The 17,155-nt window shown below is 34.8% G+C and overlaps 2 protein-coding genes across 3 annotated transcripts in view; both read left to right on the forward strand.

Annotated features, from left to right (window-relative positions):
- The window catches only part of LOC112687305, an 81,480-nt gene that overhangs the window by 54,945 nt on the left and 9,380 nt on the right, over positions 1 to 17,155 (forward strand). The window contains exons 3-5 of one of the 2 annotated variants that reach the window (XM_025559949.1): positions 2,067 to 2,216; positions 13,776 to 14,050; positions 16,778 to 17,122. In XM_025559949.1, coding sequence (XP_025415734.1) covers positions 13,802 to 14,050; positions 16,778 to 17,122 — 594 coding nt within the window. In that variant the 5' untranslated portion in view covers positions 2,067 to 2,216; positions 13,776 to 13,801. The remainder of the gene's footprint in view (positions 1 to 2,066; positions 2,217 to 13,775; positions 14,051 to 16,777; positions 17,123 to 17,155) is intronic. The other variant, XM_025559944.1, reaches the window with a different exon arrangement.
- LOC112686953 lies at positions 10,177 to 10,707 on the forward strand. The gene has a single exon (XM_025559456.1). The coding sequence runs from the start codon at positions 10,177 to 10,179 to the stop codon at positions 10,705 to 10,707; it is 531 nt and encodes a 176-aa protein (XP_025415241.1).

A 17,155-nucleotide genomic window follows, 5' to 3' on the forward strand; every position in this document is an offset into this window, starting at 1 on the left:
TATATATAACTCCACATAACTATGAGTATGTATAACTACATTAGTTGTTCAGTATTAAGTCTTAATGCCGCACAGAGTAAAACTGCCACACAGAAAATACCACTTATTCGTTTTTTTATTTACACTGCTACTTCATTTCAATAGAAATAGATATGCAGCTCAGCGAAAACGTAATCTTGAAAAATTTGACCCCAATGGATGTTAGATCTACTTGCCACCATTTTTGTATTACTTTCTGATTTTACGCGATCACATCGCACCGAAAAAAAACACACTTTTCGTAAAACAAGTCAAAAAAAGCATAAAAAGTACACCTCTTTAATAATTATAGCATATCCTTTACAATCATAACTCAAAAGAGCACGTTGATGAATATTACCGATAACATAAGATTTTATTTTTCCTAGATTATTTACAATGTTTAATTTCAATTCTCATATTGTTTATTTTGCGATACATCAAGCGTCGATCGTCAGCTTAGTTCAGGTTTATTTATTAACTACATGCTCATCAGCTAGATATAAAGATATAACGGTCTGGTCGTTGCTAGTTGAAGTTTGTCAATGAGCGTGTTAGAACTTAAAAGTGCAATATCATAGTTATTGTAATTTCGGATGAATGCAAAGTTTGTTTTTTAGTGAACACAATATGTCGACATATTCGGGTATTAAAATCAATTGGTGATCGTGTATGATGCGACTTGCGCTACAACACTCAATCATAATTCATGTACTTACTAATATCTGATAATAGTAAATTACACGGATTACGGTAATTGTCGCTGTAATTGGAACTGTCGTCTAAAAGAGCACACTGATAATAATTATCAATATGCTCTTTTAGGTGACAATATTCCGGTGTTCGTGCACTTACCCGGTATCATTATTTTGTTTTACATACGCATAATACACAGCCAGTGTGCAATTGCAGCAGCGGTTCAAATATTCCAAAATAACAATTTGTTGACACACGCGTGCACATAATCGGATGTCATTACGCAAAACGGGATAGTTAAATTCTACGGAGAAAATGTCCACCTAAGTGTATATATATATAATTGTATACATTATGCGCAAACAATATGGCACAAGGTCGTTGCTGAGAATTAATAATTATGGTAATAATAATACGTACTGTCGTACACGATGTTCGATAAGTTAACAACTCACGTGACACAATCGATCATCGCCGCCATCGTCACTACGACGACCCGCAGACGCAGTCGTTCCGCGGGCCTGACGAAATTCTTTGTTGAGAATATACCGAGCGCAAACAGGTCTAGAGAACTATACATTTCTTTTGTTATTATTTATCAATAAAAAGCAAAATACAAAATAAATAAACCAATATAATATACCCTTGGTAAACTTTAATCTGTGCGTTGGGATCTCGTTGTTGGATCACTACGTTAATAAACATTAATACGAATAATAAAAAAAAAAAAAATATTCGAAATTAAGCTGATACATTACGGTAACGTTCTACCATTGGTTATAGAATAGACTGGTTTTACTATTAAATGTAGAGTATTCGATTTTCGTTGTTTATATAGTCGCATTTAATTGACGATAATTATTCACGTGAAAATTCCTCAAAATCCGATGAAATAATCTTCGTTCTTTTGGCACACATCAAATCAAATTTAAATCAAAAACAGTTCGCTTCGCATAAACGGTTTTAATAATATAATTAAACATTGCTCTCGATTTGAAAATGTTTATAATTCTGGACTACATAAAAAAAAAATAAAAATAAAAAAATAAAAAAAAAGAATAACAAATTTAACACAGTATTTTCAATTAGGTACCAAAACCGTTTACATTCGGAATACAATACAATATTTTGAAATCGATTTCATTAAGCTTTCGATATTGTCTTCTGTGATTTCACATCATGAAATCGGTAATTTCCTTCAATTAACACTAAAACAAGGTCAGTCGGTGAATACGATCGTTTTATATTTTAACACTTTCTTTGGGAGGAAAATATAAATACGTGTACGTGACTCACGTATGTTGATTTGTGCGTGAAAAAAAAAATAGTACAATTGATTTTTTCATCTTTAGGTGATCAAACGACCGACGAACGATTATTTCGACGATTATCACCATTCAATAAAATTGCTAGTTCTTGACAGGAACGATACTTAATATTAATTTATGTCGTAGTATCGAACCGATGATGTCTGTTAAAAAAAATAAAGATATTCATATAGTGTAAGTATGTATTTATATATTATATTTACATTTTTGTATTGTATTTTAGCGATGTGTTGTTAATACACATTTTAAGCACAGTGTCTAAGTTGAATAAATTATTACTGTACATTTTTAAATATTTAAAATACTAGAGGCATTAATATGCGAATATGCACCTTGTATATACTCATAAGTGTGCGCAGACTTGTATTTTATGGGGTACCTACAATATTATTGGGCCCTATCGTGACAAAACGTGTTGGTATATTTAATAAATTAGGTGTTGGTGAGTTGCAGCCCAATCCCTAAATTAAGTACGAGTTGCGGTCCGTGTTTATATAAGAGACGTACGAGTTACAGCCACATTTTATTTATCACTTCATATCAGCCTATCAGCGTTACTCAGAAGACATCACGAGAAGGTTGGCTGAGTCGTCTCCCAAAATTTTTTTTTTATTTTTTATTATTATTTATGTAAAAATGACAAAATGTATGGTAATTTATGGTAAAATTAATTTTTTTAGATTATTGGTTGGGCAAAAATTTAAAACTTAATGATTTAATGAAATTAAACCGCTCTATTTCTTTTTATGCTAGCTTTGTCATCTGTTGTCTTATAAATGCTTCTTTTTTACATATTTTCTTCGTTTTTATTCCATTGCTTCATTTGATACACGTTTCTGATTGAATTTCTACTAAAACATAAATAAAATTATAGATATTAGGATGATTAGAGTAGAATGATGAATTTGGGGGACACATGGTGGCCGGAGATATATAGTTTTCGAAAACATAGTCGGTAAATTGTACAACCCGATCATCTTTAGCGGGCAATATTGCTAAAAAGTCATCCGTGAAACAATCAATGACGTTGTCAGAATCCAAAAATGACAAACCAAAAAAAATTTTGAAATAATAACTTTCATCTGTATTTGTGTTATACATTTTCGTGAGTCCTAAACTTTGAATTTTCCTCCACCAACTTTGCCCTAAGTGAAATCGACATCCTCTTATTTTTGCATTAGGAAAGACTTTTGCTACAGCACTATGGATAGCTTGTTCAAAATTTATAACAACTTCAGTAGGAGAGCACGTTAAACCAATGGACATGAAATGGCGAATTAACCACCGGGCTGCAATTCACCGGTCTCCAACACGTTAATGACATGTCGGGCGGCAACTCATCTGTAGCCAATAAATTATAATGTATAAATAATTAAATAAAAATTGTTTTTATTTAATATTATGGTATACTAGTTCCAATGAATATGTTTTATACTTTTGTAATCGATTGTTGCTGTTAAATTATCTTAATAAGTTTTCACACAAATATTAAAAAATTTTATTTTATTTATTCTATAACAAGATATAATTTATTTATTAGCAAATATTTTAGAATGAATTACATTTAATTTGAGAAACATCAACTGAAAAAGAGGCTCCTCGCTCTTAAGCTAAAATTTTAGAGCCACATTTCCAAAATTTCTAGGAGTGTTCGGGAACACCCAGCACACCCCGTGAGCACGTTTATGCATATACAGTCGAGTCGCGATAACTTGAAGTTGAAGAGGGATAACAATTCACTTCCAGATATGTATTATTCGAGATATTTAACTAATTTATAAGGGAAAAATTTTCTAGGGGAATAAAACACAATTCGAGTTGTCAAATTTTTCGAGTTATCGCGGTTCAACTGTACTACATTTTAAATATTTTAAACAACTATATTACTGTGAAATTATATTTAAAAACGACCACAAAAAAATAAGAAAATCCAATTTCTGCTTGAAGTATATTATTCACGAAAAAACGATATCCATTTACGAAATATTGAATGCTATTTAGCACACATGAATTTGGTTTAGGAATTCATAAATTTTCTTGTTTTCTTGCTTGCGATACTTCCCTTCGTATTTAGAGGAAAATAAATTCCTACACGATTGTTAAGCCCGATTTAAAATCTCAAAACGATAGTCTCTGAAACGGAGACAGAATTCTTCGTCCGTTTAAACCCATTAAAAACATCATTTAGAAATGATTCATCAATCTAATGCGAATCAACCACCTTGGAGACCGTGAAGACACTTTAATGCTGTGTTTACGTTCTTTACAAGAAATAATTAGTAATTATACGTACGTACGCCTTTATTCGGTTTTAATATTTTTATTTTTTACTCATAAACGTTATAGTAATAATAATAATAATATCCAATATATTTTACTACATATGTTGTATAATTATTTAATGATTTACGAAATAGTTTCGTTTTTCCATTATTCATCGACTAGTCCAACGAGTCATCGACTTTCGAACTGCATAATATTTGACCAACAGAATAAACTGTTTGACCTTAGTTGCGCGTGGCGGTTCACGGTACGTTTTGATTTCGTATACATAGTAAATTAAATTTCGTTTTCGTCTAAATCGATAAATCATTCCCGAAACGTATGCGCATTCAAATATTTTCGGACACTATTAAAAAAAGTGCATTAGCCCGGCGTTATGTTTTCCGGTGGCCTTGGATTTTTCGAAAGAGTGAAAAGTTGAGAGAAAGAAAGAAAGATGAATATTTGAAGGGCGAAAAACTGGATGCCTCCGAAAACCATCGCACGTGGATCCCGACTCCCACGCGGTTCGCGGCGCGTGCACACAGTTTTGAATAAAAATGTGGATTTCCCACCGTCGCTTTTTTTCTTCATATTATCATTTATTTTTTTCTTCTTACATTTGTACTAGAACAAATTCTTTTCCCATGTAATCGGTCTTCGGAGCTGAGTAAATATACTGGTTAACTGACGTGCCGATGTCTGCACTTGAATATCAATATTATTACGTGTGTACACATAATGTCACATTTTTTTCCCGAGACGTTTAATCAAACAGATTTCATGAATGTTTATTTATTATCTTTCTTATATTATTTTTTACTTCACGAGCAAAGGAAATAAACGGTCAATTCGCGTTTTTTTCTTTTCAGTGTAGATGCCACAGATGTACGTCCTACCTACACATTATATCGTGATGTTTAAAACTAGTTTACGTCAAATACCCAATCACTATAAGACACAAACTGTAATGGTAATATATTTTAACAAACATAGCCCATATTTTCGTTTTTGTGCATCGTATTCCGCGTACAATACAATTATAATTCGTGTTTACATAACGTTGTATTGTGAGAGAAATAAAATAATAGCAAAATATCGCAATTTTACGATTACGCGTCGAATCGCATAAAACTCTGACAATTGCCTATGTAACAAATCGCAGGAAAACTCATTATCGTCAAGACACTGAATATACTATAATAATACGTTATTATATTAACATTCGCTAATGTTTATTTGAACACACTGGACGTTATTATAGGTTTTCATTTTTTCATTGCTAAACGGAATCGATGTGAAATAACGACAATGCAATGTAATATATATATTTATATATCATACGTCTAGTCGATTTAAGAACGACTTTCGACTGCGAAGAGAACATAATACATAACAACACCGAAGAACGTATAATAATATTATTAACGTATTATTAAATACTCTCTGGTGCACTGTAGGGAGACATATCTTATGCAAGACTGTGACGAATTTTCAACCGCGTTTTCTTATACCGTGTACGCGTGTTTATTGTGTATTTATCGGTACACACACGTCTGATCTCACCGGAGTTACAATGATTTACACACGTTACATATTATTAAATACGAACCCAACTAGCGTATTATCGATATTATTATTACTCCGATCACGTCGTCGAGTAATAATTACAATACATAAGTTTTACACGCTCGCACGTATAACTATTATACGTAACGGGTCGCGTGTTGGGTTAAAATATACCATTCCACGCGTCGCATCGTCGTAATATATGATACGTACACTACACGCGTATGTGCAATTGCAGTACGCGTGGTCGCACGTCAACCAAACTATATCGTATAGAAAATTATCCGTACGTTTACGTGTAGTTTAATGGTGTTGCACGGACACAAATCATGGTCTATTGTAAAGCGATTGCATTTGATCCGGTGAACCTGACCACCGGTGTGCAGCAGTTCCCCGGCGGGGTTCCTTCTTTTCCGCGCGTATCAAATAAAAAAATTGCGAATATAATATTGTAATGCGTATTATTGTTATTATTATTATTATTATTATTATTATTATTATTATTATGTACACGTACAACAACACATAAGTACACGCTGTACGCACCGATGAACTCGATGAAGCCAAATGCGACCGGAGGCTGCAGGCTGCGCGCGTATTGATGTTGTATTGGAAAAAATCATCGTCAATCTGTATGTATATATATATATATATATATATACCCGTTGGCCGGGAGGGTATACGGTAAAAAACCGAAAAAAAAAAACCACCGGCGTCACGATATAAAACGCCGTCGTCAACAATCTCGGAGCGCATATCCGGTGGTTATTACGATTAATCGCGCTTTATTGGCAAAATAAATAATAAATAAGCGCAACCCGCTGTTGTTTACCTCCGAAAAGAAAAAAATTAGCGGCCTTGCACCGTTATGCTTTACCTCGTCATAACAACAAACCCCTCCGTTCACATTTCTCAGTTTAAAAACTTCACTTGGACATTTATTCATCTTCGCAAGAAAAATGGAAACAAAAACAATATTTTTGATTATAATCATAACGCGTAATGTTGAGTAACTAACCATTTATTCCTATTCCTCCCTTTTGCTGCTCAGTTTCTGCCTTTAGCTGTTACAAAATTTAGGTAAATAATAAATAATACAGTTATTGATAAGACTCCAATCAATTTCACCAACACAAGGTTCTTTTACTTAAGTGGTGAATTGGGTCAAACTTATATGGTGGTTAATTACTATGTTAGTGTTTATATGGTATTTTTTGACATTATTTATCGTTATACTCGTAAAAATATTAAACTGTTTTCTGGCAAAATAAATATATTATAGTTATTCCTTATTGGCAGTTGTCGACCACAATTTATGATAAACGCGAAACGAACATCTGTAACACCAGTGCCGTAGCCAGGGGGGACACTGGGGGCACTTCCCCCCCCCCCCGAAATCCTTTTTTTTTTTTTTTGGTTGGCCAAAATTATATTAATATAGCTATATTAATTAATACATTATTCTATCAATATATGTTTTAACATAATATTTAAATACTTTGTTATTTTTTAATTTTTAAAAATATTATTAAAGAAATAATAATACTTTGTTAATAACAAATAATATAATAATAATATAATAATGTGTTAAATATATGGGTACCATAGTTGTTAGCATATAATGGTAGTCATAAAAATAATAGGTCTGTAGTTAACACTTTATAAGCAAAGGGGCCATAAAGTAATAGGTGATGATTAGGTATTCTAGCATTGCAAAAATTGAGAAAAAAATTAAGTGCCCCGCCCCCAAAAAACAATTTTCTGGCTACGACACTGCGTAACACATTTTCGAAAACAGATGTCAAAAACGCCGCCAGAGGTAAGACAATAATGTAAAAAAAAACTGTGCTGGGTTACCGAAAGCAAAAGTTAAACAAGTAAATATCTTGAAGTTTCCGTGTTGAGATTTCCGCGAGAAAAGAACATTTTCCCGCGTGTTAATAGCAAGGAAAATAACTTTGTTCGGGGGGTTTTTATCGGACACCGTTCGGACCCGGAAGCGTTTCGAAATGTTCCGCGCGAATTATTGTGCGGAACACGGTGCGCGTGCGGTCACCGCGGTGTGCAACGCACACAACGCGCGAGCAACGATCACATAAGGCTGTAAACGAATGAGAGAAAAAAAAATCTTACACGTTTACGTTATATTATTATGGAACGCGAACCGAACGTTAAACAATCCATTAAAAACGACGTCCATTAACGCGCCGCAGTGCTCGACCGGATTACGTTCTGCACGCCCCCCCCTCCGGTACGTTGCCGTGCACGGTCGCTTAACAAGGCGAGGGCCGTACCCGTGTCATACGCTGCGCGCGCCACGGACAAAGTTGAAGTCTCCCGGCCAAGACGAATGTGATGATCACGTAGCGCGCGTCTATCATCGGAATTCGCTATTAGTGATTATAATATCGGTAGCCACTACGTTGTCTAATGGCTGTGTACAGGACGTGTACAATGTAGTGCGATTGCAACGTGGGGTTAAGTGAAAATATTTCAATTAGACTTACGTCCCGTCGTTTCGCAATCAGTTACGATAACAATAATAATAATAATAATAATGATACTATCGCGTGGGTCGTCGTGTCTACAGGGGACCATACACGGAACGATCTATCGTCAAACTTGTCGTCAAACCAATCGGCCGATCAGTTGTCAAACCTGACGCAGTCCACACACCAATGCCCGGTTGCACAAACGATCGATAAAAAGAGTACAATAAGCTATGATAACGGTTCAATAAACAATCGGATAAATAACTTTATTGGTTCCCTAAAGTGCTGTACTGTTGCACAAACAATTCTTTAACATTTTAATGGTTAGTAATCTAACCAAAATTTAGATACCATGATTACAACAATTATCATATATTTTTACTGTTATCAGCGTTAACTGTTATCATTTTTACAGTAATAATATAGTTACAATTTGTACACATTTTATTTTATTGTATTAATAATACGTTCTACGTTTATTATTCTATAGTGATTGTTGTCATAATTACTAATGTAAATTTTACATTGTGAACTGGATAATGTTTTTATACTAAATATGACCCCAAAATATGGTTGCTTGGAAATTTGTACATATATAGTCGGGGACACGAAAAATGAGCATTGGCACCCGCGACCCGTTGTTCGTACCCACTGATGTAGCCATTGGTTCTCAACTTTGTACCGTCACGCTGCCGTTACGTACGTATTCACGGGCACGAATAATGAGCCATAACCGGTTTTATAGGGTGGGCCAGCAGTAGTTTTTTCAATTCTTTTGTATTCCTTACATCCCTTATAAAAAAATAGACATTAAATATTAGAGGGGGAACTGCAGGCACAGTTGTACAGTCGTACAATGTTTTGTCTGCTCTGTCGTTTGCACACTGTGCTGTAGTAAACATACATTTTGTGCGTGCCACGTTTTTATAAATTGTGAATATTTTTATTTTATAAACCATTTTTTTTATATATAAAATGTCGTTTAAAGATCGTGACACTCATAGCCAGAGCAAAAAAATAATTTATAATGTTTATAATTTTATTAAAATGCTGTCGGAGAAAAAAGATTTGACACCAGACTTTTTCAAAAGTAGCCAAAAAGTCGCTGCTGAAGCTTGTGGCGTTTCATATATAACGCTGAGGCGTATATGTGTAGAAGCCAAAAAATCTACAGAACAGGATGTTGAGGAAAGACCATCTTTTAAATCTCCACGAAAATTAAATAAGCGTCAAAAGAAATGTACGGAAATGGATGATTTTGATGCTGACGTAGTTCGTCGAACGGTACATTCGTTTTACGATAAAGGTGAATATCCAACTGCTTTATTAATCTTAAACCACCTTAAAAAAAAAATGCCAAATTATGAAGGATCCGTTAGATCGGTCAGAAGGCTATTAAAAAACTTGAATTGTTCATTTAAAAAATGTAATGATGGTCGAAAAATGCTATTGGAACGAAATTATATTGTTGCTTTACGTTGTAAATTTTTACGTAACATTTGTACACTTCGACAAATGAAAGATTGTCGACCAGTGATTTACCTAGATGAAACCTGGGTAAATCAGAATCATTCACGATCTCATATTTGGCAATATAACGAAGGAACAGAAGGGTTAAAAGTACCAATCGGTAAAGGAGGTCGTCTAATTATTACACACGCTGGGTCATCTCGATACGGGTTAATAGAAGGGTCAAAATTAGTTTTTAAATGTCAAGCGAAAAATTCTATTGACTATCAATGAACGCCGATGTTTTTAAAGTATGGTTTGTAGATATGTTAAAGCTACTTCCCGAACCATGCGTTATTATCATGGATAACGCACCATATCATTCCATGTATATTAATAATTACCCAAAATGTAATGCTCGAAAAGCTGATGTGCAGAATTGGCTGAAAAATCAAGGCGTTAATTTTTCACCACTAGAAACATTAGCTGAATTGCGTGAACGACTTAAATTGTTAATACCGTCGTTTAATAGGTACGAGTTAGACGAAATCGCTTGTTCGATGGGCCATGAAGTAATTCGGCTACCACCGTATCACTGCCAGTACAACCCTATCGAACTCATATGGGCGCAAGTCAAAAGTGAAGTGGCAAAAAAAAATAACACTTTTAAAATGGTGGACGTCGAAAGACTTACAAATGAGGCGTTGGATTCGGTATCAAAAAGTGACTGGGAGAAATGTGTTGAACATGCTGAGAAGATTCAAGATGAAGATTACGAAAAGGAAATATTGAGAGACAGTTTGACGGAGCCAATGATTTTAACATTTGCATCTGATGACAGTGATTTCGGTACTGACGGAGACAGCGAAAACGACGTTGAAGAACTAGAATAAAAATTATTATTTCATTATTATGTTATACTTGTATTTTATTTATTATAAATTGTTAAAAATATTGTACTTTTTTTTACATTATGTACATTATTTATTTGTTCATATCTTATTAAAAAATTAACTATAACAAAATAACCTTATTATTAAATTCTGATAAATGTATGAAAATATTTCAAAAAAAAGCGGGCTTTTAGTTTGCTAATTTGATAACCACTTTAGAAAAACAGCCGCTTGAAGCGTGACGGGCAGCGATCATTTTTCGTGTCCCCGACTTTAATTACATTGCAAAACATGTATAGAACATATACTAGGTACCTATATATATAAGGGTGTTTATATTAAGGTAAACCTTGTCAAAACCATTTATATTTACCCCTGTTTAACCTAATATAGATTTACCTGAATCTATTTTTGAAATCAAAATCATCATAGTTTTCCATAGGATTAAACCGATCTCTGTATAACCGTGGTCGAGGAAGGTTTATCAAAACTTCCACCACATAACGTTCTTCATCAGAATCAGATGAATTCGATGATGATGATGATGATGATAAATACATGGTAAATGATCAAACTTTAGTTTGAACCTAACACTGTTGAATCTGAGAATAAAGTAAAATTATATAGACTACAATTGAACTGATGAAGTTTCAAAAATATTTGATGTGATAATTAATAATAATATTACATTTTACATTATCACAAAATAATTCCATCTTATCAGGCCAATAAAGTTATAGAACTCTTTTGAATATTTATTGAACCGAAATCGGGTCTACAACATATCGAACCGATAATACAATATTTATTGGACTGATAAAACTTATTGGTCCTTTGTGCAACGGGCCAAATTTTTATCGATTCGATAACCTAGTTATTGGTTCGATAACTAGTTATTGGTCCTTCGTGCAACCGGGCACAAATGATTAGTTTGACGATATCTAACCTAACTTTTAAGTTGGTGAAGTTTGTTTTGTTTGTTTATAATGTGATAATGTGATATGGTTTATATCGCAATTGAAAATCGAAATATTATTCGAGTGGTTGCATTTTATAGTTTATGGAATTTTTTCATTTTCGCTTTGTATATTTTTGCGCACAATGAACAAAATAAATCGAAAGAGGAAATTATTGCTGACAACTGCTCTTGTTTTGTCTGTGGATGATGATGACGATACACAAAAAAGAGGAAATGGTCAAAACAGTGGCTTTTAGAACGTCGAATATATTCGCATATGAATTTGCTACGTGAATTGCAGTTCTGTGTCATCATCTAAACTGGATATTCCCACTCTGCCACTCTCATCTTCTGTAGTAAAAGACAATAAGTCATAGTACCATAACGTTGGTACGTAAATTTCATCAGCAGATGAGCCGGTAGTTTTTGATTCCAAGACTTTGTTTAGCTCTCTTCTAAATGCAGTCCGTAGGTTATTTATTTTACGTTTTACAAAAGCTGCATTAGCATCTTTAAATTTTTCTTGACACACCTTTAACAAGTCTTCGATACCTAAGTTCCTCAAATGTTTATTTTTGGATACATTACTTTTGGTATTCCACAGAGCTGGATGACGTTTATAAGTTTCTAAAAACTCAGTCACAAATGGTTTGTTTTAATCCATTTTATAGCGGTACGTAAATAGAATATTAAAATATAACGTCAAACACAAAAGAAATTCGGATTTCGGAATAAAAATTAAAATTTAGTGTTAATAAATGTATAATAATCAATGATAATAATAGTGATAACAATGTTGAGTAGTTCACTTTGTCAGACAGTTACATACACGCACAAACCGCGTCTGTCATCGTTCAGTTGGTCGTCCGGTTGATACGTCAAAACTTACGACCGACGATCAGACGGAAAACTTACAAACACGTCCATACACGTGACGATTTGGTCTGTCAAACGTTGCTTGACGACAAGTTTGACGATAGATCGTTCCGTAAATGGGACCCTTAAGCGTACAAACGCCGCCGGTTGGAAGCTATTAAATGCCGAGGGGGAGGGGGGGTGCGTCCTAGTCGGGTCCTGAACACCAGGAGTGATAAAATGTAGTTGTGTTCCGATTTAGTTAACAACCTGGTTATATCAGTACAAACCAGGATTCAATCGTCCCGAGAGAACCAGGCGTGGATTCAGAGGGTCGGTAGGGGCGACCTCCCCCCCGTTGGCCGTTTCAAAATGCGTTAATTTAATTTGATGTACTATTAAATTGCATTATCTTGCGTAATAACATTCTAATGTATTGTTATTATCACACATTTTCGTCTTTTATTTTTATAACATAAATTAATGAATAGTCGATAAGAACAATATTATTCTGACCGATGATCGACGAAAACCGTCAGCCGGCCAGCCCCAGCCGACTCAAGAGTATACTTATTTATAATCCGCCCCTCCCATTATGGTAGGCTGGATCCCTGCCTGTAGAGAACAAATCCTAGTATCCAAATGATTAATTAACTCAATGTGTTTCACACCACCCGAATAATAATAAAAATAAAAATCCATCCGTACCGTAATAAAATAAAAACATACAATCGCATTTGCGCATACGTACGAGTATATGACGGTTAACACATCGAAACGGTCGGTTCGGAGTGTTTGTCCACGGCTATTAAGACCCGGTCAACTGTTGGGTTTCGGTTGTAAACGAACAACCAACACTCCTCGCGACTGAAGGCACCACTATGGTTGATTTCCCGTCACCGAAACGATGTGTTTTTCGACCCTCTCGACAATCATTCGTTTTCTCACTAATCACGATCCTACCACGATTCCGTGTGCTTTGCGATTTAATTCGCGTTCGAGTATAGTTCACCGTTTTGTACCACCAATCGTTCCCGTGACGGTCAAGATGCGTTGCCCACGAGGACCCGTTCCCACTCTTGTCCGATAAACAATACTTTTTACCGCGTTCACTTGGTAGTGTTTATTTAGACGTTTATTTATTCTGACGTACGCGTTTATTCGTATTGCTGCAATGTAAATGTTCTGCACTTCGGGCCGTCACAATATATTTGTAATAATAAAAATAAAAACAAAAATTAATTATTGTCAACAGGTGCGTGATGACCAGGCAGCGATGACATGGAGGCGGCAGCCAGCGTGGTACAGATGACAGGAGGTGGTGGACGGGTGGGGATGAGCACGGACATGTTCCTGTTGCCGTCCAGCCCGTACACGTCACCACCGGGGTTGATAATCACTACGGGATCGCCCAACGCAGGCGTCCACCAGTACGCCGCGGCCACGCTCACTCTATTGCGTCGCGACGCTTGGGTGTTGCCGGTGTTTATACTGTCGGTGCTCACCATGACCTTGATCATGACATTCGAGGTGATTAAAAAACAATAATAGAACAACCATCCAGATCATCCCCATCGTCCGATTATACGCATTATACGCGCAGCGTTATATTTTTAATTTTATTATTACTATACGCATGGACGTGTACGCAGTGGAGTACATACTTTAAAGTCACCGAAGTCCAACGTAATTAAACCACGTGGGTCTTGAGCACTACCTTGTACCCCAGTCACCGCTCGCCGAGTAACCGCGTGTACCGGCTGCTGCACTGCACCGCTGCGTGCTTGTACGCGTTATGGTTCATGAGTTTGCTACTGTACGCTTTATTAACTGTTTATTTTCAACTGATTGGTGAACAATTAACTCGGTCGTGTAAACGATTGTTATATACTCGTGTTATATGTATTATAATGAACCCCTTAAAAAAAAGCCAAATCGTCTAGCTTTGGATTATTCGTAGGCGATTCGTAGACGATTTTCGAATCATCTCTGCGAAACTTGCTCCGGGCCATTTTCACACTACCATCGCTTCAACTGGTCTCTAGACCAGTGTTTCCCAACTTCTTTTACACGCGGAACCTTTGCAAGAGCTTAAACGTTTTGTGAAACCCCAATATTTTTTCTATAATATTAATAAAGACATATGTATTGTACACTTAAATAAGTGGGTTATCGAACACTTCCGGCACAAGAGTGCCATTAGTATAAAAAAAACAAGACGGCTTTAATATTTTATTTTGTTTAATACTATTACAATATTATAAATGTACCTACATATCAAAGCTTAAAATCCAATATTTGCCTCTCATTACCTCTAAGATAGATTCAATGAGAAGATTGGAATCATTCCATAGTTTTTTTCATCACTGTTTTTAAATCTGGAGTTATTCCTGAAAGTTGGTTTTGTAAGTCCGGAGACGCATTCACTTGATTTCGAAACTTAGTCTTTTTATACGCTGAAAAGCTACAAACTACGAACCTCATATCGGGAAATGTTTCGATTTCAGTTCTATGTTGAGTTCTATGTTGAAATAATAGTTAAAATCAAAATATTGCTAATTAATTTATATTTTCCCAAATTTCTCCCGGAACCCTTCGCACAAACTCACAGAACCCTTAGGTTCCGCGGAACACAAGTTGAAAAACACTGCTCTAGACCACCCACACATCATTCATGTATACATTATAATATATTACCCGTTATACAGAAAACACTGCGTGACTACCGTTTACGTTAGAAAACGAATATAAATTATGTATCTATATGTTTATAACTGTATATATTTACGCATAGATTTCGAAAAATAATTTTTTTTTTAAAATAAGTTATTTCTCTTCATAATAACTAATTGCTTATAACTAGGGCAGAGGATTTATAGCTCTAAAAAATAACCAAATATGCACGTTAATATACAAAATATCCATTTTAAAATGAATAATTTTGAACAAAAAAAAGAATTTTTCTGTAGGTACTTATTATAATGAATACATTTTATTTAAAACTTTATTTAACAACTTACAAGTTACAATTAATTTATTGGGTTTATTTTATGGGTTTTCTTATCTAGATACTTTAGGCATTTTTTATAATAAATAGTAAATAAAACGTGTTTGGACTGTTAACCGTTGAGAAACAGCGATTATTGAAATAGGAATATGTCCGATGTCGGCGACGGGCGTCCCTATGACCCGTATCAATATTTTGTGCGTTGAACAATATTATCTCATCTGTCTATAAAATTAATAACCCGATAATCAATCTAATTGACAACTCTCTAGACGTGTTTTTAGAAAAATCATGATGGGTCTGGGAAAAGTCACAAACCCATATTAATATTATGATCAAAATTTAAAATAATTATAAATTCAACGTTATTTTGTTTAATAAATAAATAAATAAAAACGTCGACGAAAAAATATTGATAAAATGATAAATTATTTTAAAAATACTTCTTAAAGTATAAAATGGAAGAAATATGCTCTAAAAACAAAAAAAAACGCAAAATATGTATTTATATGCACAGTAAAATTTAAAAACTATTTTTGTGACTGTGCAAAAAAAAAATGCAAATGCTATAAGTCCTCTGCTCTACTTATAACACACGAGTCAAAACTTCTCCTTAAGTTGACTTGCGTCGTTTTTAAAAACGATTGTACTCGAAATTATCAGTCTTAACGTTCTAATGGTGTACGATAATATTGCAACATGTCATTAATTGAAACGTATCAGATAAATAATAAATTTAATCCAAGTATGAAAAATGTGTTTTAAATAAGATATAGCCAATGTTCCTTTTTGTGTGATCTGTGATAATGTATTTAGATTTACAAAAGATCACATGAACATCGTATTCTGAAAACGATTGCGTGAAAAAGATTGTGGGTATATATTTACAGATCTTGAATATCCTAAAGAAAAAAAATATCAATTGCTAATTCATGAAAACAATTTTCAAATCGTATAAATCCAACTGACAACTAATTAATTTTATCGGTTGAGCAAAACAGTTTCAAGTTTTTATTTTTCCAATTTTCCTCAAACGCTGGTGACGTGACAACGTTCTAATACCAATGCGCAGTACGTTTTACGTATTATGTAAAAATAGTACAGCAACGAAGTGTAAAAAAATGTGTTCAACAATATTATTAAAAACGACCAGGAAATCTAATGATTTCACAGTGTTGTCTTTTTCGGATGCATGCCGAAAACAGCTAGTTCAAAAATCCGAAAATAACTTTTTCTCTTTGCCTACGCAGATATTCGTGTTGTGCAAGACGAGGAAGACGGAGCCCAGCAGGAGACACCTGTTTCTGGGACAGGCGCTGTTGGGTGGTCTGTTTATGTGCGCCGCGGTCAGCGGTCTCATGTGTACTCAGCCGACCGTCTTGACATGCGCCACCGTCCGACTGTGCACCGGGCTCGGGTACTCGATGGTGTTCGGCACGTTGCTCGTCAAGTGCGTGTTCCTCATTAGCCTCAACGGCGGCGTTTACTTGCCCGCGCCATACCAAGCGCTGTTGCTGTTCTTCACGGTGGCCATACAACTGGCCATCGGTATCCAGTGGCTCATCTACTCGCCCCCGCAACTTATGTCATCTCAAGTAAGCATCACCGGACTGCACTTTTAACACTGC

The sequence above is a fragment of the Sipha flava genome, unplaced genomic scaffold, assembly GCF_003268045.1.
Source record: "Sipha flava isolate LNK unplaced genomic scaffold, YSA_version1 109_pilon_pilon, whole genome shotgun sequence".
NCBI lineage: Eukaryota > Metazoa > Arthropoda > Insecta > Hemiptera > Aphididae > Sipha > Sipha flava.